The 27,036-nt window shown below is 41.2% G+C and overlaps 1 protein-coding gene across 1 annotated transcript in view; it reads left to right on the plus strand.

Moving 5' to 3' along the window:
- Positions 1–27,036, plus strand: part of LOC136856842 (roundabout homolog 2) — a 535,367-nt gene that overhangs the window by 96,938 nt on the left and 411,393 nt on the right. Inside the window, exon 3 of the mRNA XM_068229560.1 lies at positions 23,479–23,787. Coding sequence (XP_068085661.1) covers positions 23,479–23,787 — 309 coding nt within the window. The remainder of the gene's footprint in view (positions 1–23,478; positions 23,788–27,036) is intronic.

Raw genomic sequence — 27,036 nt, forward strand, 5'->3', positions numbered from 1 at the left:
GCAGTGTTTGTTCGATTATTTCGGCTGAATGGTATTCTAAATTGAAATCTGTTTGTAAACTACCTGACCATGTCTCAGCTCTTATTCAATATGTTTCGGCTAATTCATCGCCATTAGAAATTCTAGGTTCCGTACTGGTCAAAATTCGTATTTTTAAATTTACATGGAAAATCAAACTGTTTGTGGCTAAGCACTTGTCTTGCCCCATCATATTGGGAGCGGACTTCATTTCTCACACTGGTCTTGTGCTCGATCTCCAGAGTAGGTCGTGCACATTCAAATTTGCGTCCAATTGTAGAATTCCCTTGTTAAAGTGTAATTCTGTATCATGTTCATCTATTTCGCCTACCCAGGATGAGATGTTGTTAGACCTTAGACATCTACCTGAGGAGCAGGCTGATAGTATTCGGAAACTGTGTCAGTCGTTTCCCGAGGTGTTCTCTGATACTCTTGGTGTTACTGACCTTATTGAATACAAAATTGAGGTCACGGATTCGATTCCTGTCCGTTTTCCACCGTATAGGCTATCTCCACCTAAAATGAAGGCTCTGAAAGAAATCATCGATCAGATGTTGAAGGATGGTATTATTAGGCCCTCTAAGTCAGCGTATTCTTCGCCTATTTTTCTAGTCCCGAAACCCCAAGGAGGCTTCAGGCCTGTCATTGATTACAGGGCTCTCAATCGGAAGGTGGTGTTGCAATCTGTGCCCCTTCCCGACCTTCATTCTTGCTTTTCATGGTTTCGTAAGGCCAAGTTCTTCACCATCTTGGACTTGAATCAGGCCTATAATCAAATTCCCCTTGCCGAAGAGTCTAAACACCTTACAGCGTTTGCCACGGACTGGAACTTATACGAATACAACCGCGTGCCTTTCGGGCTCCCCACGGGGGCAGCTGTGCTCACTAGGCTACTAGATAGGGTCTTTTCCGACATCAAATTTGAGTACTTATATCACTACTTGGATGATGTCGTCGTATTTTCCGAGACTTTTGAAGAACATCTAGATCATCTGCGAGAAGTTCTGAATCGCCTTCGTAAGGCTGGGTTAACTGTCAAGTTGTCCAAGGTTGCCTTTGCTAAGCCCTCTATGTCATTCCTAGGGCATATTGTGTCACCCGATGGGGTAGCTGTCGATCATTCTAGAACACAGGCCATCCGTGATTTTAAACCTCCTAAGGACATCAAAGGTATCGCTAGATTCATTGGTATGGTGAATTTCTTCAGGAAGTTTATTCCTAACTTCGCTAATAGAGCGGCGCCCTTAAACCTTCTTCGTAGGAAAGGCATCAAATTCGAGTGGGGACCTTCTCAACAAGCCGCTTTCGAAGATCTTAAATTAGCTCTCTGTAATGCCCCTGTACTTGCTATGCCTGATTTCTCGAAGAAATTCATCGTCCAAACGGACGCGTCGTCGTCAGCTGTAGCTGCAGTCCTTCTTCAAGAGACTGAACTAGGGAGGCGTCCCATCGCCTATGCATCTAGGACTCTATCGGCTCAAGAAGCCAAGTATTCCATCTATGAGCTCGAAGGGTTGGCAGTCTTATTCGCCTTAGAAAAGTTCCGTCTCTATCTGGAACATGTCAAATTCGACCTGGAGACAGATAACCAAGCCTTAAGCTGGGTCTTAGGTAGACCGCGTCGTACTGGTCGTATAGCCCGTTGGGCCATCCGTATTTCCGCCTTCCAATTCGATGTCAGGCATATCAGAGGTACCGAAAATGTTGTGGCTGATGGACTCAGCCGTATGTTTTCAAACGAGGTCGAGACCCATGAACCGGTCGACAGTTCGTCACCTTCCGAGTCCATACTATCCGAGGTTAATGCCATCCTAACCGATGCTCCCATGCTCTTTAGGGATATCAAGAAATACCAACGTGAAGATCCTACGCTGGCTCCGATAATGGAAACCCTTTCTTCTGGGGAACATGCTGTCCCTTATGTTCTGAGGAATGGTGTTCTATGTTGCCCTTCGAGGCATGATAAGTTGATGAAAGTTGTTGTTCCAGCGGGTCTTGTACCTATGATCTTCAAATACTATCATGAGACCCCATTGGGGGGGCATCTTGGAATCTTTAAAACTCGTGAAAAGATTCGTGAAATGTTCATATGGAAAGGTATGGACGGTGAAATTCGGGAACTCGTAAAAGCTTGTAAATCTTGTTTGATCTGTAAACCCACCATGTCCACTAAAGTAGGCCTTTTGTCTTCTTATCAAGCGTCGCGCCCCATGGAACGCCTGTATATTGATTATGTGGGACCCTTCCCCCAGTCAAAGGGCAATGCCAACAAGTTCATCTTTGTGTGTGTAGATGGTTTTACAAGATTTTCCTGGTTATTTCCGACTAAGCTGGCTACCGCTCAGTCAACCATTACTTGCTTAAATTCTATTTTTGCTTCTTTTGGTCCGTGTCAATATATTGTATCTGATAATGCTAAGGCGTTCACATCAAATTTATTTCGTAAATTCTGTTTTGACTTGTCCATCTCTCATGTAACTACTTCTGCTTATTACCCTCAACCATCTCTGGCTGAACGGGTTAACCGTAATCTCAGGTCCGCACTCATTGCCTATCATCATGAAGATCCTTCCAGGTGGGACACGTCCCTGCATTGGATAGCTTTTGCTTTGAATTCGGCGGTTCATGAATCTCACAAGTTTACTCCAGCTTCTTTGATGTTCAAGTTTGTTCCCAACTCGCCGCTCTATAACCTCTGGTCTTTGAATGACATTCTACCCGAGACAATAGATCCGGATAACATTAAAGATCTTTGGAAGAAGGCTAAAGCCAATCTTAAAGTGTCTCATGAAAAGGTTAGGGAAAGGTATGATCGTGGACGGAGACCCACCACTTTGAAGGTAGGTGACCAGGTTATGGTCAAAAATTTTGTTCCCGCGGGCAAGCTTGCCCCCAGATTTCATGGGCCTTGTATCATTCTCGATTTTCTTACGCCGGTTACCTTATTGCTAAGTAATCCAGCCACCGAGAGGATATTTAGAGTTCACCTGTCCCAGGTGAAACCGGTGTAATTTCTGTGTTAACTTGCTTCATATTATTTTGAAAGGATATGAAGGTTATTTTTTTTTTTTTGAGTTTCACTTTTAAGGCATTCTGCCCCTTCTGTAATATTTTGGTTTTAGATGTAAGCCTTGTGTAAAACCTGCCCCGACCCGTTAAACTGCCATCCTGTTCTTGCCACGGCCATTACCACGCTCCCGTCTCCTGCTCCACCTTACACTGTGGCTTCATAATAGTAAATGCCATGGATATCTACACGCCGCTGGCCCCTCAACCTCTCCACAAGCCTGTACCCTCAAAGAAGATGATTGTCCAACACAATTCTGCCGCCTAGCTTTAATGTTTCAGCGCCCCCGCAGCCGCGCAGCGCCGTGCAGCGACTGGGGAGGGGGATGGGCCCCCTCCTCTCCAGCGAGGACGACATGTGCACGGCGAGCCGGAGCTCTCCTCCCGGCCAAGGCTGATGTGCGGCGCACGACCTGCTACATGCCCGCAGCCTGTATCTGTTCACCGCGGGCGCGGCGTACTTCAACACCTCTGCTCCCCTCATAGTGCGGGCGAGCGGTATCTCAGGGTACTTGAGGGGTCCGAGCGGCCTCCGTTGGACGCAAGCTGCAACGGCCGGTCTGGCCATCCGACTCAATCTACATCAACTACATGGACAGTCACCATAAGCAATAACTACACTTGGGAATTCAACAACAATATTTGGTGGACATTGCAAAATTTTTCTTCACCTTTAAGTATTAAAAGTTTATCTTCAGAAATTCAAATTCTACAAACATAAAGACTTTCATTCACCTGCAACAACAACATTTTGAAACTGAATTAAGAAATCTTGTAAATGCTTCTGCTATCTATCTTCGTATCAACATCATTACTTGGACTTTGTTTCAAACTGATTTCATGTGTCACCCCTGGAGGAACTTTTGGGGGGGGAGGTCTGTACCGGGCGGTACACCTCTACACCGTTTATTTAAAAGTTGCGCCAGTTGAAACTCCTCTTCTGGAGGAAGGTTGAACTTTATCTATTCTATTAATTCTCTACTTTCTCAGAAGATGTCACCACGTGGAAAATTTTGAGTTTTTGAACTGTGTCACTTTTGATGTGTTTTTGTTTCGCTTGAAGTAAGAAGTGTGAACTTTCTCTTCTAGAGGACACTATTGAAGATCAACAATAGCGCACCCTAGTGCGGAGTCAAAGAACTATTTTGTTGGAGAAATTTTTATTTCAAAAGTTTGTTTCTTGTTAAATTTCTTTCTGTTATTGTTTAAGTTGGCTGTATACCCCTCTTTTTCCCCTTGTTTTAGATTTATCCAATCCCGAATTTCTTTTAGTAATTTCTGACCAATCTGGTGTATCTTCCCCCAACTTGTATCTGTTGCGGGGTCCTATCCAATAAAAACATTGTGGGCGGGTGTTTTCTTTCCCCTAACGCCTAGAAACTTCCGCGAGAGTATTTAAACTGCTGATTTTGGGGTCTCCGGGCCACTTCTGTTCCATCTTTCAGTGTATTAAGTACATAGCAGGAGGCGGGAAGCGCCTCTTTCTTCTTCAGCCGTTCAATACCAGGTAATGGCCTATTAATAACTTCTTTTCTTGCTAGGTCTGCAGTTTAACACTCGCGGCGGGTTCGAAGCATTTCCATCATGTAACCTTTTCCTAAAATGTAATTACTCTTTTCATCTTTTTCTTGTAAAGCTACATATTGGGATAGAGAGTGCTAACCCTCTCGAGCTCCCACTCACATTTGTTTTGAGGTGAACTTATTTTCTCAAACTATTCTTCGTTTATGTAATGTAAAGTGTTCTTCTCTAAGTCACCTCTGTAGTATGGGATTAGCCCTTGCGTTAGCGGCCCAGAGCCAGATTAGGTTTTAAAAACAAAGTATATTAGGAGTGCAAGTTCGCCTCCTCTCAAATTGTTATTTTAGAGGTCATGTAATCAACCTTCTTTTCATGTAATAGACCTCCGTAGGTTGGGTATTTTACCCCTGTGAATACGTCCTTAGAGGACAGCTTGAAGGTAGAGTTTGGTGTGGCCTTGTGATAGGCTTACAATTTTGAGAGCGGATCGCTCTTTGAAATTTGTTTCTGTATGCCTCGTGCAGGCTTTATGTGTAATGTTTGGAGCCAGTGCTCCTGGGCATGAATGGGGTTTTCTGCCCCTTGGCTAAAATTTTTTTTTTTGGAGTAAGGCGGGGCTGATTGCCCAAGAGTTATGAAGTAAGGGCACTGAGCCCGAATCCAGTAATATTGTACCTACATTTTTGCTACTCTGTACCTGTTATGATTGTTATCTCTTGTTTTTGAAAAGAAAATATAACCTAGTTAAATTTTAAATTAATTTTACATTGCACGTTAATTTCGTAGCTTGAAACCCATTCACACCCGCACCTTCTTTCACCTCTACCTACCACGGATATCTCCGTAACAATAATAATAATATTAATAATAATAATGTCCACCTCTGTCGTATACTGGTTAATGAGGTCCAGCTCCAAGGCTAAATAGTTAGCGTACTGACCTTTGGATTGTTCAACGGGCCCCGGGTTCGATTCCCTTAACCTTAATTGGTTATTTCCCTTGACTCGGGGACGGGGTGTGTGTCGTCCTTAAACAAGGACAGAATGAGTAAAGAAAATATGAGTAAAAAGGTCTAAAATATTTTGTTTTAAAAGTGTGATTAGTTGCCACGCTCAGAGGCCCGACTTCGATTTTCGGCTCAGCCAGGAAATTTTAAAAGTAGTACGATGACTGGAATGGGATCCACTCAGCCTCGGGAAGTCAACTGAGTAGAGGGTGTTCGAGTCCCACCTCAGCCATCCTTGAAGTGGTTTTACGCAGTTTCCGACTTCGTCTGCTGGCAAATGCCACGGCCGCTTCCTTCTCTCTTCCTTACCTATCCCTTCCAATCTCCCATCGCATAAAAGGCTCCTGTTCAGCACAGAAGGTACGGCCGCCTGGAAGAGGTACTGGACCTCCTTCACAGTTGTATTCTTGACCAAATGTCTCACGCTCCAAGACCCTGCCCTTGTGGTGGTAGACGTGGGATCCCTCGCTGAGTCCGGGGGATAAACCAACCCTAGACGGTAGCACATACATTATGAAGAGCGAGAATGCCTTGACAATATTCACACAACATTGCACCTTAGATGACAGAATCTTACGGACCAATGTTCTAAGCTAAAATATTTCACATAGGAGGTTTTGTCCCGGCAGCGACGATATAATGGCGTATGGCCTCCGGAAAGGCCTGGTGCAAGTCTTTCAAGTTGACGCCTGAGGGCGACTTGTGTGTATGTGAAGATGGGACTCCACCTACGACGAATTCTAATGAAGATGACATGCACATCCAGCCCCTAAACTAACGGAATTAACCGATGATGGTTAAAATCCCCGAACAGGCCTGAAATCAAATGCGGGACCCTTAGACTAAAGGCCAAACACTATAACCACTTTGTCATTAAGCCGGAAATAATTATTATAATTGTTCCTGGGTATCTGTGGAACGCAGAAGTGAAAGAAGGTGCGGGCTTTAATGGGTCTAACTACAATGTCAAGAATTATTTAATTTATTTTCCGGGTTGAACCGTGTTGTACTTGTACGCGTATCACGTACAGTTTGCCGACGTTTCGAATACATTGCAGTATTCATTGTCAAGGCGACTGAAATACCCCTACTCGATCCGAGGTAATCAGTCTCCCAGGCAGAGTTACACTACTTTTTTTTTTGCTAGGGGCTTTACGTCGCACCGACACAGATAGGTCGTATGGCGACGATGGGATAGGAAAGGCCTAGGAGTTGGAAGGAAGCGGCCGTGGCCTTAATTAAGGTACAGCCCCAGCATTTGCCTGGTGTGAAAATGGGAAACCACGGAAAACCATTTTCAGGGCTGCCGATAGTGGGATTCGAACCTACTATCTCCCGGATGCAAGCTCACAGCCGCGCGCCTCTACACGCACGGCCAACTCGCCCGGTAGAGTTACACTACTAGAGTGGCCTTGATCTTGGCCTTTTATATCCTAGCCTATCTGGTTGGCGTAAGCCCTGGCTGTCTCGCGAGGCTTCTGGAAAGTTTATGTCACAGCCAGGTAGTGGGGGCTTGCCCGCGCTGTTATGTAATGGGGTTGCGGCCCGTGTGTTTATGTTGTGGTCTGTATGTCTTAAACTATGAATGATGGGCATCCAAGAATTACTGATTTTGTATCCTTCTTCTAAATTTATGTTATTCGGATGTTTCTTGATTTCGATAGCCTCGCGGATTTTTCTTTCCATATTCCAAGGGATAGCTGCTAGGATCTTGGTCTTGTCAAATGATATTCCGTGCCTAGTTTCGTAGGAATGCTTGGCTACTGCTGAAATATCTGTGTTTTGGTTCTTGGTGTGACGGATATGTTCTTTTAGGCGGGTGGAGATCAGACGTTTTGTCTCACCTACATAACAAGCTCCGCAGCTACATTCAATGTGATACACTCCAGGGGCCTGTAATTCTATTGTGTCTTTTACTGGTGGTAGATAACGGGCTAGCTTACGGTGAGGTTTATAGATAGTTTTTATGTTGTATTTGTCCAGTATCTTGCCGATCCTGTCTGTAGTGTTTTTAATGTATGGCAGTATCGCTGTTTTCTGGCGGGTCAGTTCTTCTTTCCCGTTGTTTTCTCCTGCGGCGGTCTTTTCTTTCTTCTCTTCTGATTTTTTAAGGACTCGTCGGATGTTATTGAGCGAGTAGCCATTTTTCCTAAGGGTTTCCGTGAGGTGTTCTTTTTCTTCCTCGAGGTGCTCTGCGTCCGATATCGCTATGGCCCTGTTTACTAGTGATGTTAGGACAGCCTGCTTTTGTGATGGGTGATGATGAGACGAGGCGTGTAGGTACCTGTCTGTGTGAGTGGGTTTCCTGTATACTGCGCGACTCAGCGTCCCATTGGGGTTACGTATTACTAGCACATCCAGGAACGGTAGTTTTCCGTCTACTTCTATTTCCATGGTGAACTGAATATTTACGTGTATGGAGTTGAGATGGTCGAGAAATAGCTGTAGGTTATTGCTCCCGTGAGGCCAGATTACAAAAGTGTCGTCTACAAAACGGAGAAAACATTTCGGTTTCAGGGCAGATGTAGCTAAGGCTTTCTGTTCGAAGTGTTCCATATACATGTTTGCTATTATTGGAGAGAGTGGCGACCCCATCGCGGCCCCTTCAGTCTGTTCGTAGAACTCCCCGTTGAAATAGAAGTAAGTGGCGCTAAGGCATTCTTTAGCTAGTGTTGACAGGTCTTCTGGAAGTTTCTGGTCTAATAGCGGAAATACTTCTGTTAGCGGCACCTTGGTGAAAAGTGACGTGACGTCAAAGCTTACTAATAGGTCCGTACTTTCAATTGATTGGTCCTTAAGGAGCTGGATGAAATGTCGGGAGTCCTTCACGTAGGTTTCAGTGTTTCCTGTATGTGGCTGAAGTAGTCCAGCTAGGTAGCGGGCGATCTCGTGCGTGGGAGAGCCTATAGCGCTCACGATAGGTCGCAGAGGTATGCCTTCTTTGTGGATTTTAGGCAGGCCATACAATTTTGGAGGTATCGGGTCCGAGGATATCAGTTTCTTCTGTATTTCGGCTGGGATACTGGAATTTTTTACTAGTGTGTGGAGTTTGTTCTTAATGCGGTTGGTAGGGTTCCTAATTTTCCTGTATGTAGAATCGGTGAGTAATTGTTCTATTTTCCGAGTGTAGTCTGTGCGTGTCATTATCACCGTAGCGTTGCCTTTATCTGCGGGTAGGATAATTGTTTCCGTATCTTGTGTGAGTATGTTCCTGACTTGCTGCCTAATTTTACAAACATATTAATCTGAATTTATATTGAAAATTATGAAAATTAACATTCATTAAATAAAATACACACTCGTCGAACCCTGTACTCACACTTACTTGTTACCTGCTTACTTACACATACGTTATTTGAAGGGCGCCAGCTGTCACTCAGTACAGCAATAATAGAATGAGACTCTTGACCATCTCTAAGGTGTGGGGTAATAAGCTTACTTTTGACAACATACCATATAAGTTCTGGGAAAAGGAGATTGGCGTTCGGTTTCCCCATTAATTTTGAGGTTAAGATATTTTACTGTCAATGAAATGAAACTATGAATTCGTTTGATAGAATAAAATATATTCTTTAAATAATATATAAAAATAGTGAGTCTTGTTGCGATAAAACAGATGAGAATGTGAAATTATGACATTGCAACTGAAAGAAACTAGGCATGAATTTGAATTCTTCTTGACCGGACATTTAACAATTTATACGAAATATTTCCCTCACTGATTCACTTGACTGTACCTTCAACACTTTTAGTGTAATTACGACGTAATCCATTGCTCTGGTGTTTACTGTAGATGTGTCACGCCTAACGTGGTGATACATCCTTGAGACTGCTTCTTCTCCATATCATCTGACTTCTTTGTAAGTCAATATGGTATGACCTCTTGGCAGGTCCAGGGTTGCCCTCTCTGACTCCTTGGTAAGCCTTGCGTCCGCGTCTTCCACTAAGTGACGGACCAACCATTTGGTCTCACTCTCTCAATGACCAATAATGGCTCACTGAGTCTTCACCATCTCTCGTTCACTGGCCAACTAAGGCCTCTTGATCTAGTAGACTACTTCACTGTACTGCATCCGTATAAGTAATGACTGACGCTACAATGTGCACCCACCTTATATAGACTTTGGTTGACACAGCTACGTAATCTCCAAAAATAACAATGACATACTCCCACCTACGCGACAGATATTACACGCAGTGGTGAAATAGCCCCGCGGCGATGACACCGTGCGCGCATATTCTAAATAAATACGATGACATAGCCATGGCCTGGCGATGACTTGGCAGACTCGCCAACAATATTGCACAATGCACCAACGTCACATCCGATCTCTGATATATACAACAATTCTCACTGTACAGGTATTGAGTGTTATACTACACATACGTATATATGTATACATCTAAGTGCAATCTTGCAAGCAACAGGCAATTGCAAAATTGAATAAAACGGATAATTACAATAATAGTACAACATCACAGATAACATAATAATAATACTGACATAATAATAATAATAATAATAATAATAATAATAATAATAATAATAATATACAGATAAAATCATACAATAATAAAAATACAGATATCATCTTGTAACGGGATTTGAACCGTTACAATTCGCCTCCCTCATAAATAAATCGAAGAACAAAGAATCGATTGATTTATGAACAAAATTATATATATAACACTGACACAGATAAACACTTTAAATGAGTATACAACAATAATTTTCTTTTTCAACATCCATACATTTTATAAAATATCACAAATATGAGAATTCTTCTCGCACATTGCCATCGTAGATAACTGTCCAGTGTCCCATTCTCTCTCTTTCTCTCATACAAATCACAAGAGTATAGCACTTGATTTAACACACACAAATAATTTTCAATCAATATACAACATTCTTCTCCTTTTTTTTTAACATATCAAAATATTTTGTGAAAATTCACTTATATGAGATGAGAACTTTTCTCGCATATGGTTATCGCAGATAACTGTCCAATGTCCTGTTCTCCGTTATTTTTGTCACACAGTACATGACAATGTAGCACTTATTCTTCCAATGCACCAATACGACACTTGGTTTACACGCATATCGCAGATGTTAGTTTTATTTTGCCAGTTTCTCACAAAATTTAATCATCTTACTCTTATTTCAACAAATCTCACGTGAAATACTTCTTTACATATATAATACTACAAATACCGACAATATCCCCTTCCTGATCTTTTAAGGAATATGCACACTTCCCGATACGGTTCACAATAGTGAAATACCCCTGATACAAAATAATAACTTCAACATATTTCCCGCCTCTGCAGATGATGAAAATGGAACTCTGAGTAGCACTCTGTCACTCAAACGAATCAATTTTGCCCTTGTAAACTTACATATCTCAAAAACATCACATCCTACTTGGCAACAATAATTAAAGAATCAATACCATGGCTACAAGATGGTTCAATTATTCCGTAATCCAGCATAATGTTTATTTGTTCTTAAACGTCACTAGCATTTTTAAGTTGACTGGGGTACTTACCTCCCACAAACGATGAATGGTCATGTACTACAAATTTATGTTCAAATACGTGTTCTTCCTCACTAACCACTAAATACATCTCGATGCTTACCTAACATCGAACCCAACTGCTCCTCCTGTAATTCACTCAAATTACTTCTCGCCACTGTCTCATACAGACTATCCCTTGGATCCTGTCTTATGCACACGTGACACACGTCAAAACATCTCCTCTCACTAGGAACACCTTCACTCACCTCCCTAATACCTTTACCAGAACACACGTTATCAACACTTACCTCAGACCCTTCATAATTCACACATACTTGTTTGCTAGTTTTCCCCCAGGACAAACACACACTACCCGAATCAAAGTCTAATCTACTTCCATGATTTGCAACCAAGTCAGCTCCTAAAATAACTGAATACACAAGTTCTGGTACAACAAGGCATAGTTGAAACTTACATATATCTTCAATTATGATTGGTACTGCTATCATTTTATTTACTCACAGTGACTTACCCAACAGCTGTTAAAATATTTAATAGTACCTGTGCTTACATTCTTCATATCACAATTTCCATCATCGGAGTTACTACCTCACTACTTACGTCATATTCTCGGCATTACAAGTACTTACATCACTTAACAGAACACTTCTTACGTCTAACTTACTGCTATCATTAATTACTGCATGATCTACGACTACGGCACTACTTAAATATCTCACTTAACATTACTTAGGTCACAATCACACTATACTTAAATCTACTTTCCCTACATAACTACTTATACTAAATACCTGTTCATTTTCTACCTTCGGACTGTTCACTTTATTTACCCGATTCCCTGTGAATCTGAAATACTCTGACTCGATAACGACACCTTGATAACCTTCATATTCGGCTTATCATAATCCCTCTGATAACTCAAATCCGTACGCCTCCCATCTTCCGATTCTCTCTGATTACTCTTCTGACCTTTTCTCTCATAACTCAAATACATACGCCTCCCATCTTCCGATTCTCTCTCGGTACTCTTCTGACCACTATCACCATCAGCACAACTATTAATCCTCTGCGGATCATAATCAATCCCTCTCCTCTGATACACTGCTAACATTTTCCCCCTTCTCTCTACAATATTACTTTCCCTAGACATCATACGCTCTCTCTCTTGCGCGCGCCCTTGCACACATTCTTTCCAAAGCCTATCAATGAACACTTTAAACTCTCCTAAATTAGACATATTATTCCAGTATACTCGAAACCATATTCTACTTTCACCGATAAAAACATTCGACAATATTTCCAGTACGTATTCCCATTCAGTATTATTATTCCTCAACTTACTAGCAAATCTTTTCTCAACTACTTTTACAAATTCTGTAGTACTGAACTGTTTTCCAGAAAACTTGGTTAAATCACGATCCCTATTGAACAAACCACTCGCTATTACCACTTCTTTCGCCGTCTCACCTGTACCTTTCTGCCGTATCACTTCCTGGCAGTTTACAACTTCTTCTTCTTCTTCTTCTTCCGCTGCTCTTTCAGCATTCTCTTCCACTATTCTCACGTCTTCCTGCAATTCTTCCTCTCTCTCTCTCACCTGTTGTGATAGCATTTCCTGTTCATTCCGTAGTTCAGTGACCTCCACAAGTTTGCTTTCAATTTGTTCAATTCTACTAATCTGTTCCCTCGTATCTTCCCTAACTGCATTGTAAATTTTGTCCGATCTTTTCTCGACTACCTTATGAAATTCTTCCCGATTACTCGAACTTTTATCACTTAATTCTACGATATTCTCTGAAAATGCTCCTTTGACATGCTCAATCTGAATGTGAATATTGCTCCGATTCAACTTCATTTTACCTCCCATTTCAACACATTCTTCATTTGACTTACTTTCTAACTTACATGTTGACTTAGATGTTTGATTATTTATCTCTAATATCTTAGTATCTATATTACTAATGATCGCATTACAATTTTCTTCATTACTGCCAATTAATTCTTCCATCTTACTACTCACAGAGTTAATCTGTTTATTACAATTTTCATTATTAGTACTAATTAATTCTTTCATCTCTTTCTTATTATTTTCACTACTACTACTAAATAATTCTTTCATCTCTTTCATCTCTTTCTTATTATTTTCCTCCATTCGTTTCTGACTTTCATTTCTACTAATTATTATGGCCATCAACAAGGAAAATTGATCTTGGTTCTTCCCCCCTGGGACTTCCTTTTGAGTTTCAGTATGCTTCTCAATTTCTGCACTTTCCTGAATTATCTCAGAACCTTCCATCGTGCTCACCTGCTCCCTATTTTCAATCTCACCTTGGATGTCCGCAGAAGCAATGACCTCGTCGTCACATGACTTGTTATTGTCTTCCTTGTCCATCTTTGGTTCACTAGTGATAGTACGCGATCTCAAATTAATTTCCCTCTTCAAATCCCTTGACATATCCCCAAAATACAAATATATATCACAAAGTTACACTCCTGACATTTACCGGTAATAATTTCCGTTGGCTTAAATGCTCACACTCCTCCCAAAATGAACCTATGATATGCTGTCATTCAGAACAAATTCTGAATTTATTCGAGTCCTACGTTGCGTCGACACATTGAGATGTATTTATTACTAAAAACTAACAGGGTGTGGGGTAATAAGCTTACTTTTGACAACATACCATATAAGTTCTGGGAAAAGGAGATTGGCGTTCGGTTTCCCCATTAATTTTGAGGTTAAGATATTTTACTGTCAATGAAATGAAACTATGAATTCGTTTGATAGAACAAAATATATTCTTTAAATAATATATAAAAATAGTGAGTCTTGTTGCGATAAAACAGATGAGAATGTGAAATTATGACATTGCAACTGAAAGAAACTAGGCATGAATTTGAATTCTTCTTGACCGGACATTTAACAATTTATACGAAATATTTCCCTCACTGATTCACTTGACTGTACCTTCAACACTTTTAGTGTAATTACGACGTAATCCATTGCTCTGGTGTTTACTGTAGATGTGTCACGCCTAACGTGGTGATACATCCTTGAGACTGCTTCTTCTCCATATCATCTGACTTCTTTGTAAGTCAATATGGTATGACCTCTTGGCAGGTCCAGGGTTGCCCTCTCTGACTCCTTGGTAAGCCTTGCGTCCGCGTCTTCCACTAAGTGACGGACCAACCATTTGGTCTCACTCTCTCAATGACCAATAATGGCTCACTGAGTCTTCACCATCTCTCGTTCACTGGCCAACTAAGGCCTCTTGATCTAGTAGACTACTTCACTGTACTGCATCCGTATAAGTAATGACTGACGCTACAATGTGCACCCACCTTATATAGACTTTGGTTGACACAGCTACGTAATCTCCAAAAATAACAATGACATACTCCCACCTACGCGACAGATATTACACGCAGTGGTGAAATAGCCCCGCGGCGATGACACCGTGCGCGCATATTCTAAATAAATACGATGACATAGCCATGGCCTGGCGATGACTTGGCAGACTCGCCAACAATATTGCACAATGCACCAACGTCACATCCGATCTCTGATATATACAACAATTCTCACTGTACAGGTATTGAGTGTTATACTACACATACGTATATATGTATACATCTAAGTGCAATCTTGCAAGCAACAGGCAATTGCAAAATTGAATAAAACGGATAATTACAATAATAGTACAACATCACAGATAACATAATAATAATACTGACATAATAATAATAATAATAATAATAATAATAATAATATACAGATAAAATCATACAATAATAAAAATACAGATATCATCTTGTAACGGGATTTGAACCGTTACACTTGACGTAGTGTTTTTAGGGCATGAATTTCTTCTTTAGTCAAATTGGATGGCGGCGGCTTAGCGGATCTCAGTAGACATGATACATCCTGTCTGATCTCCTCTGCAGATTCGGTAGGAAGGTGCCGGATTGCAATTTCTACTTTGCTAATTATTTCTTCTACCGGTATACTATTCGGAGCTACTGCGTAGTTGAGTCCTTTTCTCAAGACCGAGGTAGTGGGTTCACTGAGTGGCTTATCTGTGAGGTTTACTATTACATTCTTCTTCAGTGGAGCAGGTGGTTTCGGTTTCTGTTTTTGTAAGAGGCGGTTGAATTTCTTGTTTTGCTTGGCAGTGGCTAGTTCCAGTGTACGCTGGGATTGTGTGTTGCTAATGCTGTCTAACGTGGTCCAATCATTGAGCGACAGAGTGCTGGCAAGTTGCAGGTGGAGATGAAATAATTTATTGTTGAGGTAGTCCAGAGTCCAGAGGATATTCTCAAAGCTACTAGGCAGTTCGACAACCTTCGGAAGAAAATGAGTAACTACCTGGCTCGACTCGCCTTTCTGAAACGCTGCAGGGACAACAGCATTATACCAGCATGTGTGAGACTGAAATATCACACCAAGAACCGACGGACTGACCGTATTCTTCACGAAACCAGCATAAAACTCCTCAGAGAACGGATCAGTGACACAAGACAGACTCTGGACTACCTCAACAATAAATTATTTCATCTCCACCTGCAACTTGCCAGCACTCTGTCGCTCAATGATTGGACCACGTTAGACAGCATTAGCAACACACAATCCCAGCGTACACTGGAACTAGCCACTGCCAAGCAAAACAAGAAATTCAACCGCCTCTTACAAAAACAGAAACCGAAACCACCTGCTCCACTGAAGAAGAATGTAATAGTAAACCTCACAGATAAGCCACTCAGTGAACCCACTACCTCGGTCTTGAGAAAAGGACTCAACTACGCAGTAGCTCCGAATAGTATACCGGTAGAAGAAATAATTAGCAAAGTAGAAATTGCAATCCGGCACCTTCCTACCGAATCTGCAGAGGAGATCAGACAGGATGTATCATGTCTACTGAGATCCGCTAAGCCGCCGCCATCCAATTTGACTAAAGAAGAAATTCATGCCCTAAAAACACTACGTCAAGATACGGAAACAATTATCCTACCCGCAGATAAAGGCAACGCTACGGTGATAATGACACGCACAGACTACACTCGGAAAATAGAACAATTACTCACCGATTCTACATACAGGAAAATTAGGAACCCTACCAACCGCATTAAGAACAAACTCCACACACTAGTAAAAAATTCCAGTATCCCAGCCGAAATACAGAAGAAACTGATATCCTCGGACCCGATACCTCCAAAATTGTATGGCCTGCCTAAAATCCACAAAGAAGGCATACCTCTGCGACCTATCGTGAGCGCTATAGGCTCTCCCACGCACGAGATCGCCCGCTACCTAGCTGGACTACTTCAGCCACATACAGGAAACACTGAAACCTACGTGAAGGACTCCCGACATTTCATCCAGCTCCTTAAGGACCAATCAATTGAAAGTACGGACCTATTAGTAAGCTTTGACGTCACGTCACTTTTCACCAAGGTGCCGCTAACAGAAGTATTTCCGCTATTAGACCAGAAACTTCCAGAAGACCTGTCAACACTAGCTAAAGAATGCCTTAGCGCCACTTACTTCTATTTCAACGGGGAGTTCTACGAACAGACTGAAGGGGCCGCGATGGGGTCGCCACTCTCTCCAATAATAGCAAACATGTATATGGAACACTTCGAACAGAAAGCCTTAGCTACATCTGCCCTGAAACCGAAATGTTTTCTCCGTTTTGTAGACGACACTTTTGTAATCTGGCCTCACGGGAGCAATAACCTAAAGCTATTTCTCGACCATCTCAACTCCATACACGTAAATATTCAGTTCACCATGGAAATAGAAGTAGACGGAAAACTACCGTTCCTGGATGTGCTAGTAATACGTAACCCCAATGGGACGCTGAGTCGCGCAGTATACAGGAAACCCACTCACACAGACAGGTACCTACACGCCTCGTCTCATCATCACCCATCACAAAAGCAGGCTGTCCTAACATCACTAGTAAACAGGGCCATAGCGATATCGGACGCAGAGCACCTCGAGGAAGAAAAAGAACACCTCACGGAAACCCTTAGGAAAAATGGCTACTCGCTCAATAACATCCGACGAGTCCTTAAAAAATCAGAAGAGAAGAAAGAAAAGACCGCCGCAGGAGAAAACAACGGGAAAGAAGAACTGACCCGCCAGAAAACAGCGATACTGCCATACATTAAAAACACTACAGACAGGATCGGCAAGATACTGGACAAATACAACATAAAAACTATCTATAAACCTCACCGTAAGCTAGCCCGTTATCTACCACCAGTAAAAGACACAATAGAATTACAGGCCCCTGGAGTGTATCACATTGAATGTAGCTGCGGAGCTTGTTATGTAGGTGAGACAAAACGTCTGATCTCCACCCGCCTAAAAGAACATATCCGTCACACCAAGAACCAAAACACAGATATTTCAGCAGTAGCCAAGCATTCCTACGAAACTAGGCACGGAATATCATTTGACAAGACCAAGATCCTAGCAGCTATCCCTTGGAATATGGAAAGAAAAATCCGCGAGGCTATCGAAATCAAGAAACATCCGAATAACATAAATTTAGAAGAAGGATACAAAATCAGTAATTCTTGGATGCCCATCATTCATAGTTTAAGACATACAGACCACAACATAAACACACGGGCCGCAACCCCATTACATAACAGCGCGGGCACTACCTGGATGTGACATAAACTTTCCAGAAGCCTCGCGAGACAGCCAGGGCTTACGCCAGCCAGATAGGCTAGGATATAAAAGGCCAAGATCAAGGCCACTCTAGTAGTGTAACTCTGCCTGGGAGACTGATTACCTCGGATCGAGTAGGGGTATTTCAGTCGCCTTGACAATGAATACTGCAATGTATTCGAAACGTCGGCAAACTGTACGTGATACGCGTACAAGTACAACACGGTTCAACCCGGAAAATAAATTAAATAATTCTTCACACCGTGGAAGCTTCACTTCTAAGATACAATGTCAAGAATTGAATTAAAACTTTAACAAAGGTTATATTTGTTTCATAAAAAAAAAAATTAACAAATTTCCACAAGGGAAAAATAACAACCAGGTACAATGCCAATCTTAAAACCAGATTAGGAAAAATCCAAGATTCAGAACCTTAACGCTTCGGGCTTTATGCCCCTAGTTTTACAAGTTTACAAATGGAAGAAGAATTAATTAGATAAGAGCAGAAATCCCCTAATTCCAGAGCAGTTGCTCCCTAAGTCATAATATCAACCCTCCCAGAGGCACACTTTACAATTACAAAACTTGAAAAAGAGTTAACAGGGTCTCAGGTCTCCAAGCCTACTCAAGGCAACATCAACTTACAATTACAGGCCTCTCAAGGCACAATTCACAATTTGAAAATGATTAATACAGGGATATTTAATACCCAACCTACGGGGCCTTCATGAAAAAGGAATAGGTTAAATAACTGGCCCAAACACAAAATGAATGGAGGCGAACTGAGCTCCAAGATAATGAAAACTTAGAAACCTACAGGGCTCTAGGCCAATGAAACAGAGACTATTCCCAAACTACTGAGCTGACTCGTATAGGAATTACTTTACCACATTAAAGTATGAAAAACAGTTATAAAACGTAGTCACCTCAAACCAAGATGAAGGGGAGCTCGAGATGGGTAATTCACTCTCTATCCCCGATTTACAGTTAAAGATTTTACGAAGTTTTTACATTAGCCGAAAGAAGATTTACATTTTAGAAAAGTTGGTTATATAGTTAAAGATTTGGACTTTTCCCTCGGGTTAAACTGTGGAGGTAGCAAGAAAGAATAAAGTTATGTGGCCATTACCTTGTAGATGTTCTAGCTGGCGGCGAAAGAGGCCACCCGCCTCCTGCTTCTTAACACACACACTCAGATAGATGTCGATCAATTGGCCAAGAAACGTGAAAAGCCGCAGTTTATAAACTCTTAGGGAAGGTTCGAGATCATTCAAGATTAATCAGGACACACCATCTTAATTTTATTGGTTAAATTCAAAAGTAACACTCAAAATCGAACAAGAAGCCTGTGATTGGTGGAAAGTTAATTACAAAAAATATTCATTGGCCAGATTAAAAACTGACGGAAAGGAAAAATAAATATTGCCAACCCAAAAATAAATGAACATCAATCAGTAAAAGAACTTAGAAATACAAAACTTCTTCAAATTATAAGTTCTTACACCTCGCACCAGAGTGCATGATCATAGTCTTTAGTAGTGTCATCTGTGGAAGAATGTCCAAACTTCTTGATGTATAGCAAACAAAATTAGTAGAAATTCAGTCAGTTTAGGAAACTTCACATTAACAAAATTACATCATATTTCTGTGGTGACATCTTCTGAGTAAAGTTCTAAACTTATTTTTAATTTTAAGTAGTTATAATGTTCTGTTTACACAGGTGTACAATTATATGGTTTGGCATAATAGCAAGCTTCATAGCCTGAGCCCCGCCATGTACAGTAAGGCATTAATAAATAAATAAAAATAAATAAGTTGATGTATTTTCAGTTTCACTGTTTTACCAATAGAGGTGTTCATTTAGGCGCTGGTTTGAATGCGCGGTGTTGGGGTGTACCTCCCGGTACAATAATAATGACTTTATGACGGTTTCTGGAGAATCTGAAGGCTGGATGATTCGCCTGCGGAAGTTCTTTTACGTATCAGTACACCTGTCAACAAAAGGCTGGCTTATTTTAGCTCCTTCGAATACTATTTGAGGAGTAGGAATTGAACCCTCCAACTTGGTCTCAGGCCAGTGTTTTATTTCGGCCGGAATGCGCCGAAACGGTGTTCCGGCACCTTCCAGGGATTTATTTTATTTGTACAGTGTTTTTAATGGGATTGCTAAATAAAAAGTTACTGGAGCATAGTACACACTGGGGATTGAAAATAGTACCCTACATGTGTTTTGAAATATCAAAACTTGTGACTTGCATGGGGAACGGGGGGTGGGAGGGCAGTTGGTTGAAAAGGGAGCAAAATGAGTGGGTATGCGTTCCGGCACCTATCATTTTAGAAATAATTATATATTTTCGTGTCAAAAACATATACATAAAAGGCATAGTTGGCATTGTAGAAGAAATTGTACAGTCTGGATTTATCCACATTCACACAGTTCCGGTGATACTATCAACTGAATGGAAATTAAATCTGAATTGAATCGACAGTATAATCGATCGATATGAATGTTCTAAACCTTTATTATCTTAAGTCAATAACTGTGTCACACACACACATTGTATAACATTATGTAACATTCGAATCTTGTTCCTAGCATGAATTCTCAGGAATATCACTTTCAAAATCGTCACTGATATCTACAGTACTATAAATTACAGTCTCGTCCATGGCTATTTCCGGCACTAAAAGCCATACGACATTTCATTTTCCATGACACCGTCGTGCCTCCAGTATTCCTCTTCCAGTTCTTTCGCCTTTCTGCAATAGGTTACCCTTCCCAATCTGCGGCAGATACTGAATGGAATGCCTCAATGGTCAGTCGACGTAAGTTAGCTACTGACGTGTCTCCCGTAATATTTTCCTCACTCCTGTTCAATCCTAACCCATATTTTGGCTTTGCTGTGTTAACAACAACAGTACTTGAAGTGTTGCAGTAATACTGCCAGATGTCACACGGCGATGCATAATCGATTCATAGTTTTTTAATTATGTAATTGGCTTTACGTCCCACTAACTTCTCTTTTTCGGTTTTGGGAGACGCCGAGGTGCCGGAATTTAGTCCCGTAGGAGTTCTTTTACGTGCCAGTAAATCTACTGACACGAGGCTGACGTATCTGAGTACCTTCAAGTACCACCGGACTGAGCCAGAATCGAACGTGCCAAGTTGGGGTCAGAAGGCCAGTGCATCAAACGTCTGAGCCACTCATCCCGGTTTCATAGTTTTTGTGTCAAAGGTTGCCAATACAAATCTCGAAGTTAACCGAGGTCTACTGATTCAGCACTAGGGAGCCGAAGTATCACTAAAAAGTTTTGCGGATAATAATCTATGGTCATTTTCTCTCATAAAACTATATCAGATGATTAAATGATGTCAAATTTTAAAGTCTTAAATTGGCTACATTTAAAAAATATTCTGTCGACCAAGTCGACAGCGAGATGAGGTACGGTATTATAGACGAGTGATCCGGTTCCATGACTGGATGGTCAATTTATAACTGTTAGGCTCTTCCGTGTGCCGAAACTTATTTTGAATAAATAAATTTACAAAGAAAGCATCTAGTAGCAGAATTATACTTGAAAAAGAAACAACTTAATTGAACTAACTTATGCGATATTTATCTGTCGGAAGTGGATTAACCTAATGCATTAGTCAATTTGGTGATGGTGGATAATGGCTGTATGTCTTTCTTTTTCAGGTACTTTGTAAATGTATTTAATCAAAATTAGTTTCGGCAGACGGAAATACCTAAGTTTTAAATTAACTGGGTAAAAACTGAAAAGAGATGGCTTCAGATATCACAAAATGGATGTTCAGTGTACTGACTTTCGGTTCAGAGTCTCCCGAGTTTGATTCCTGGCCGAGTCGAGGATTTAACTACATATGGTTAATTCTCTTCACACGAGGGCTGAATGTTTGTGTTCCTCTGAACATACTTCTTTGATCTGAGGATCTTTGGTAGTGTCGGCCTCCAGATCCCAAGAGAGCGGGTTCAAACCTGACAGATGCAGTCGGCTTTTTGAAGGGCGGAATAATGGCCATTACAAACTCCATGTCTAACGATGTCGGCATGTAAAAGATCTCTGGTGCTTACCCGACTAAATCCTTTAAAACTCAGTTATAGACGCTCATGGGAGATTCGGTTTACTCTGTCTGCCATCTTGTAGGCCTAAATAAAATGGAACATCGAAGTTGACGAGCCAGATAGCGACAAATTGAATTAGATGCATGTGGTAGCTGAGGTCATATGGTTGTTATAATTATTTATTAATCTTTAATTTGCAATTTCGTACGCACACTTCAACAGTGTGACCATTAATACAATATTTTATTCAAATACTGTAGCCACTGGTGTATAAATGGCGAAACTAATCATAATGCAACAGTTAGTTACATATTATTAATAAAAACGAACGTCATAATGGTTGCATGAGTAGTGTATTAATTAATACATACATTCTCTACACTTACAGTGAAATAGTCGTATTTGTTTCGTCGCTGTTACAGCAAAACATTGTAGGTCTATCTGCTAATAGACTGCTTACTTCTAAAACCTCGTATCTCGCAACGCCCTTTCTACCCAAAATTTTCCTTAAGACTGGTCATGCCTCCCAGCCACATATTGATATGCAGCCCATCAGAATAATTTTCGTTGTGTTCCTTTTCCTATGCTAAACTGTAAAGGAAATTGAACCTTAGATGCATTATACCGTAGGAGTGCGTAAATACGTGATACAAACAACATCCCTACTGTACGGTATGGTAAGGTCTATTTTCCTTTACATATCAGCATAGGAAATTGTTCTGATGGACTGCATATCCATATGTGGCCGGGAGGCCTGGCCAGCCTTAAGGAAAATAATGCGTAGGAAGAGCATCGGGACATACGAGGTTTTAGAAGTAAGCCGTCGTAATGCTTTTCCTATCAGTTATTTTTGCTTACGTGGTCACGCTCCCAACCACTTTCGTTGAGTTTATTTTCCTATGGTTACCCGTAAAGGAAATTGAATCTTACCGTTCCGTGCTGGAGGAATGTATGTTTGCATGACGTATTTACGCACTCCTACAGTATAATGTATTTACGGTTCATTTTCCTGTACGCATTAGCGGAGGAAAATGAACCCATTGAAAATTGTTCTGATGGACTGTAAGTTATATCCGTATGTGGCTGACGATATGTGTTCTTTCGAAAACGTAAAAAATATTTTTTAAATATTCTATGGGTGACTGAATTCCATATTTCTCTACTGTTATAATACTAATAATAATAATAACAACTTTGGGGAAAAGGGCGAAGGAGATATAGGCTGTGTGAAATACAGTTTGTACCTTATTTTCATAATCCAATTTAAGGACGGAAAATTATCTAGTTTGAGTACAGTTATCAGTTCATGTAACCAGCCTCATGGTGTCATCCGTCTAAAGTAGTTTAAACAGAGAAGAAATAACGTTTAAAGTTCTGTGTTATAGATGCTGTGCTCGCTGAAGAAGAGAGAAGAAATAGTGACTTTGACTTCCTTAATTGTCTTGTTTTTCATGTGGACAATCTATGATGATATTATAACGTAAAATATATTGTGTTTTACCTGCACTGTTGTATGCTAAGCCTTATATGGTGAAATGACCATTCTACTTTAATTGCTTGTTACAGCACAATACCGCACCCCTCGGATCACGGAGCATCCTTCGGACATTATCGTAGCCAAAAACGAGCCAGTGACACTGAACTGCAAGGCTGAGGGCAAGCCAGAACCTGTGATTGAGTGGTTCAAGGACGGAGAACCCGTGAAGACGTCACCATCGGACGCCAAGTCCCACCGCGTGCTTCTTCCAGCAGGATCCCTCTTCTTCCTTCGTGTGGTGCACGGCAAGAAGGAACAGGATGGTGGAGTGTATTGGTGTGTGGCCAGGAACCAGGCGGGCCATGCCATCAGCCGGAATGCTACGCTACAAGTTGCAGGTGAGAATTACGAAAATGTGTGCATGGTCTGAGGAAAAATAGTTGTAGATTAGTGTTGTGGTCAATGATCATAAAGTGGATGTACAAGCATAAGGTAAGCCGAAATTTTAACATTTGTTTTTAGGCATTTTAATAGTCCTGTTGTGCATGTGGTAAAGCATTCTGTCTATCAAAGTAGCATTCAGAGAGTGAATTTTGAAGTTCATCTAAATAGTTGTGAGTGTATGTGCTCTCGACATCCAACCCAAAGAGAAGGTTAATGAAATTCTTGCATTAAAGGGAATTTAGCCTTTGATATTACTCTGTCTGTGTGTGTGTGTGTGTGTGTGTGTGTGTGTGTGTGTGTGCGTATGTGTGATTAATTGTTGCTACAAGCAATCAAACTGGAATATAATTGCTTGAACAGTACTTCGTCTCCGACAGAAACGCTAACGCAATTTTGTCTATACCTGATATGGTGTTAGTAGGATCCACTCCTGGACTCACTCTTGTAAATATGCTTCATATCAGTGTTACCAATCACTCATTGCATAATATTCAATGTTCAGCTTCCGACAGCGTGCACATTTAAAATCCACATTTCTAGCCCTTCAGGAAGCAACTCAATGTTGAAAATATCCTAGGGATATGAGCTACGAATTTTAGGTAAATGAAATATCGTCGCTGCCGGGACAAAACCTCCTATGTGTAATATTTTAGCTTAGAACTTTGGCCAGTAAAGTTCTGTCATCTAAGGTGCAATATTGTGTGAATGTTGACAAGGCATTCTCGCTTTTCATAATGTGTGTGCTGCGGGTCAGTATAACTCCAAAATTATTATCACATAGGAGGTTTTGTCCCGGCAACGACGATATAATGAAGTATGCGAATATATTCTTTATTCATTCCTAAAATTGGAATCCCGTTTCTTAATCATCGTTATCCGGACGATTAGATTAGCAGTTTGCCTTTTCCGACCACTACGAGCGCTAATGTGAGCCAATGCAGAGTTTCACTTAAGCCCTTATAACTACAATCGTGTGGACATTTTTCCCAAAATATTGAAAAGTGTTTTGAACCAAGGAACACGTTACAGAAAGAATTATAAATTAATTTGGCTGGGATTTGAATAAAAAAAGAAACCGAGTAAATAAACAAGCGATTTTAGGCCGTTTTCCAGGAACAGCATTTAGGCCGGAAGAGATTGTCGGAATTTGCTCTCTAGTCTGATATATCTACCCATGAATCACAATTTGAAACCGTTACGGGTCCTCTAGTCCTTCATCGCTCGGCACAATTGAGGAAATTGCTTAATTTTACTTTTTTTTCGTAGTGTGGGAACCCGTACTTTGTCTACTAAGAAATGTTTTCAACATTTGAAAGTCCAACTCGTTGGCTGAATGGTCAGCCTTCGGTTCAGAGGGTCCCGGGTTCGATTACCGGCCTGGTCGTGGATTCTAACCTTTATTGGTTAATTCTAGTAGCTCGGGGTATAGGTGTATGTGCTGTCCCCAACATCCCTGCAACTCACACACCACACATAAAACTATCCTCCACCACAATAACACATGGCAGATGCCGCCCACGCTCGTCGGAGGGCTCGATAGCTGCAGTCGCTTAAGTGCTGCCAGTATCCAGTATTCGGGAGATAGTAGGTTCGAACCCCACTGTCGGCAGCCCTGAAAATGGTTTTCCGTGGTTTCCCATTTTCATGCCAGGCAAAGGCCACGGCCGCTTCCTTCCCATTCCTAGCCCTGCCCTGTCCCATCGTCGCCATAAGACCTATCTGTGTCGGTGCGACGTAAAGCAACTAGCAAAAAAAAAAAAAGAAATAGCCACATGACATTGTTATAACATTTAAAAAATACAGTATTAATACTCGTATTGTCGTCAGTTCTACCAACTATGAACAGTAAACAAACGGAATTCCTCAGAATAACCCCATATTTTATGATGGACCGGCCAATTGTGTTACTTCTGTATGTTGTACAGAAGTACTAATATTCATGGACACTAATTTCTTTGGCAGTTAGCAAAATGCATCGGTGTAAGGTAAAAAATGAAATGGCTTTTAGTACCGGGAGTGTCCGAGGACAAATTCGGCTCGCCAGATGCAGGTCTTTTGATTTGACTCCCGTAGGCGACCTGCGCGTCGTGATGAGGATAAAATGATGATGAAGACAACACATACACCCAGTCCCCGTGCCAGCGAAATTAACCATTTATGGTTAACATTATCGACCCTTCCCGGAATCGAACTCGGGACCCTTGTAACCAAAGGCCAGTGCGATAACCATTCAGCCATGGAGTCAGACATCGGTGTAAGGTATTTCATGTTCATATTCTGTTGTCTGCATTTAACAAGCAGGCCTGTAATGGAGTCATCTCTTTGATCTGTGTATTAAACCACGAGTATTTGAGTGGTCATTTCCTCAAAAGTTGAGCTTTATCATGCTTCATCAAGATGTATGTTAAAAATTCTTTGTGTGTCCGAGAAAGTACCTTTTTATTCATATTCTTGGACGAGGACTTTGCAAACAGAAGTTAATCACTACCTGAAAGGGAAAGAGTTGTTCTTTGTGTTGGAGTCTGGAAACGTATTTTCAGTGCATTTTCCTGAAAGCGAGAGTCAACACTAATTTCGGAATAGGAAATTGGGAAACATGTGCAAAAGCGATTGCAAGCAAAATTGGAGAAAACTGCAATAAATCGCTTGTTAAATACTTTAATATGCTCTAATGAATGAAAACATTGAATATTTAGCTTTTTCAGTGCTCAGAAATATTCAAATTACGGTGTATTTGGGTCAGATAGAAGCAAGAGTGCAATATGAAAATGCTCAGTGTACAGAATATTACTAGCCCAGGCCCTCAGAAGTAACGAATTCACCGTCCATGAAGAGATCCATGGCTTGGCAGATAATGGGTCGATACGATTGCCTACACAGACAACATTGTCGGGTATATTTCGATCCAACCGTCCACTTCGAATCCTCTGCGAGTCAACCTGACGATATTGATCGTGGAAAGAAGGGAATGTTCGAACCCACAGTACTTCGACACCTCGAAAACTCGTTGGGTTCTGCAAGACATTCCACCCGCCAAAATCTTTGATTATTGATGTTGCTCTTTCTGCCCTTGAAATCGATGAATTATTATTCCTTCTTTCTTAATCTGTTTACCCTCTAATGTTGGTTTTTTCCTCGGACTCAGCGAGGAATTCCACCTCTACCGCCTCAAGAGCAGTGTCCTGGAACGTAAGACGTTGAGT

The sequence above is a fragment of the Anabrus simplex genome, chromosome 1 (genome assembly GCF_040414725.1).
Source record: "Anabrus simplex isolate iqAnaSimp1 chromosome 1, ASM4041472v1, whole genome shotgun sequence".
Lineage (NCBI taxonomy): Eukaryota > Metazoa > Arthropoda > Insecta > Orthoptera > Tettigoniidae > Anabrus > Anabrus simplex.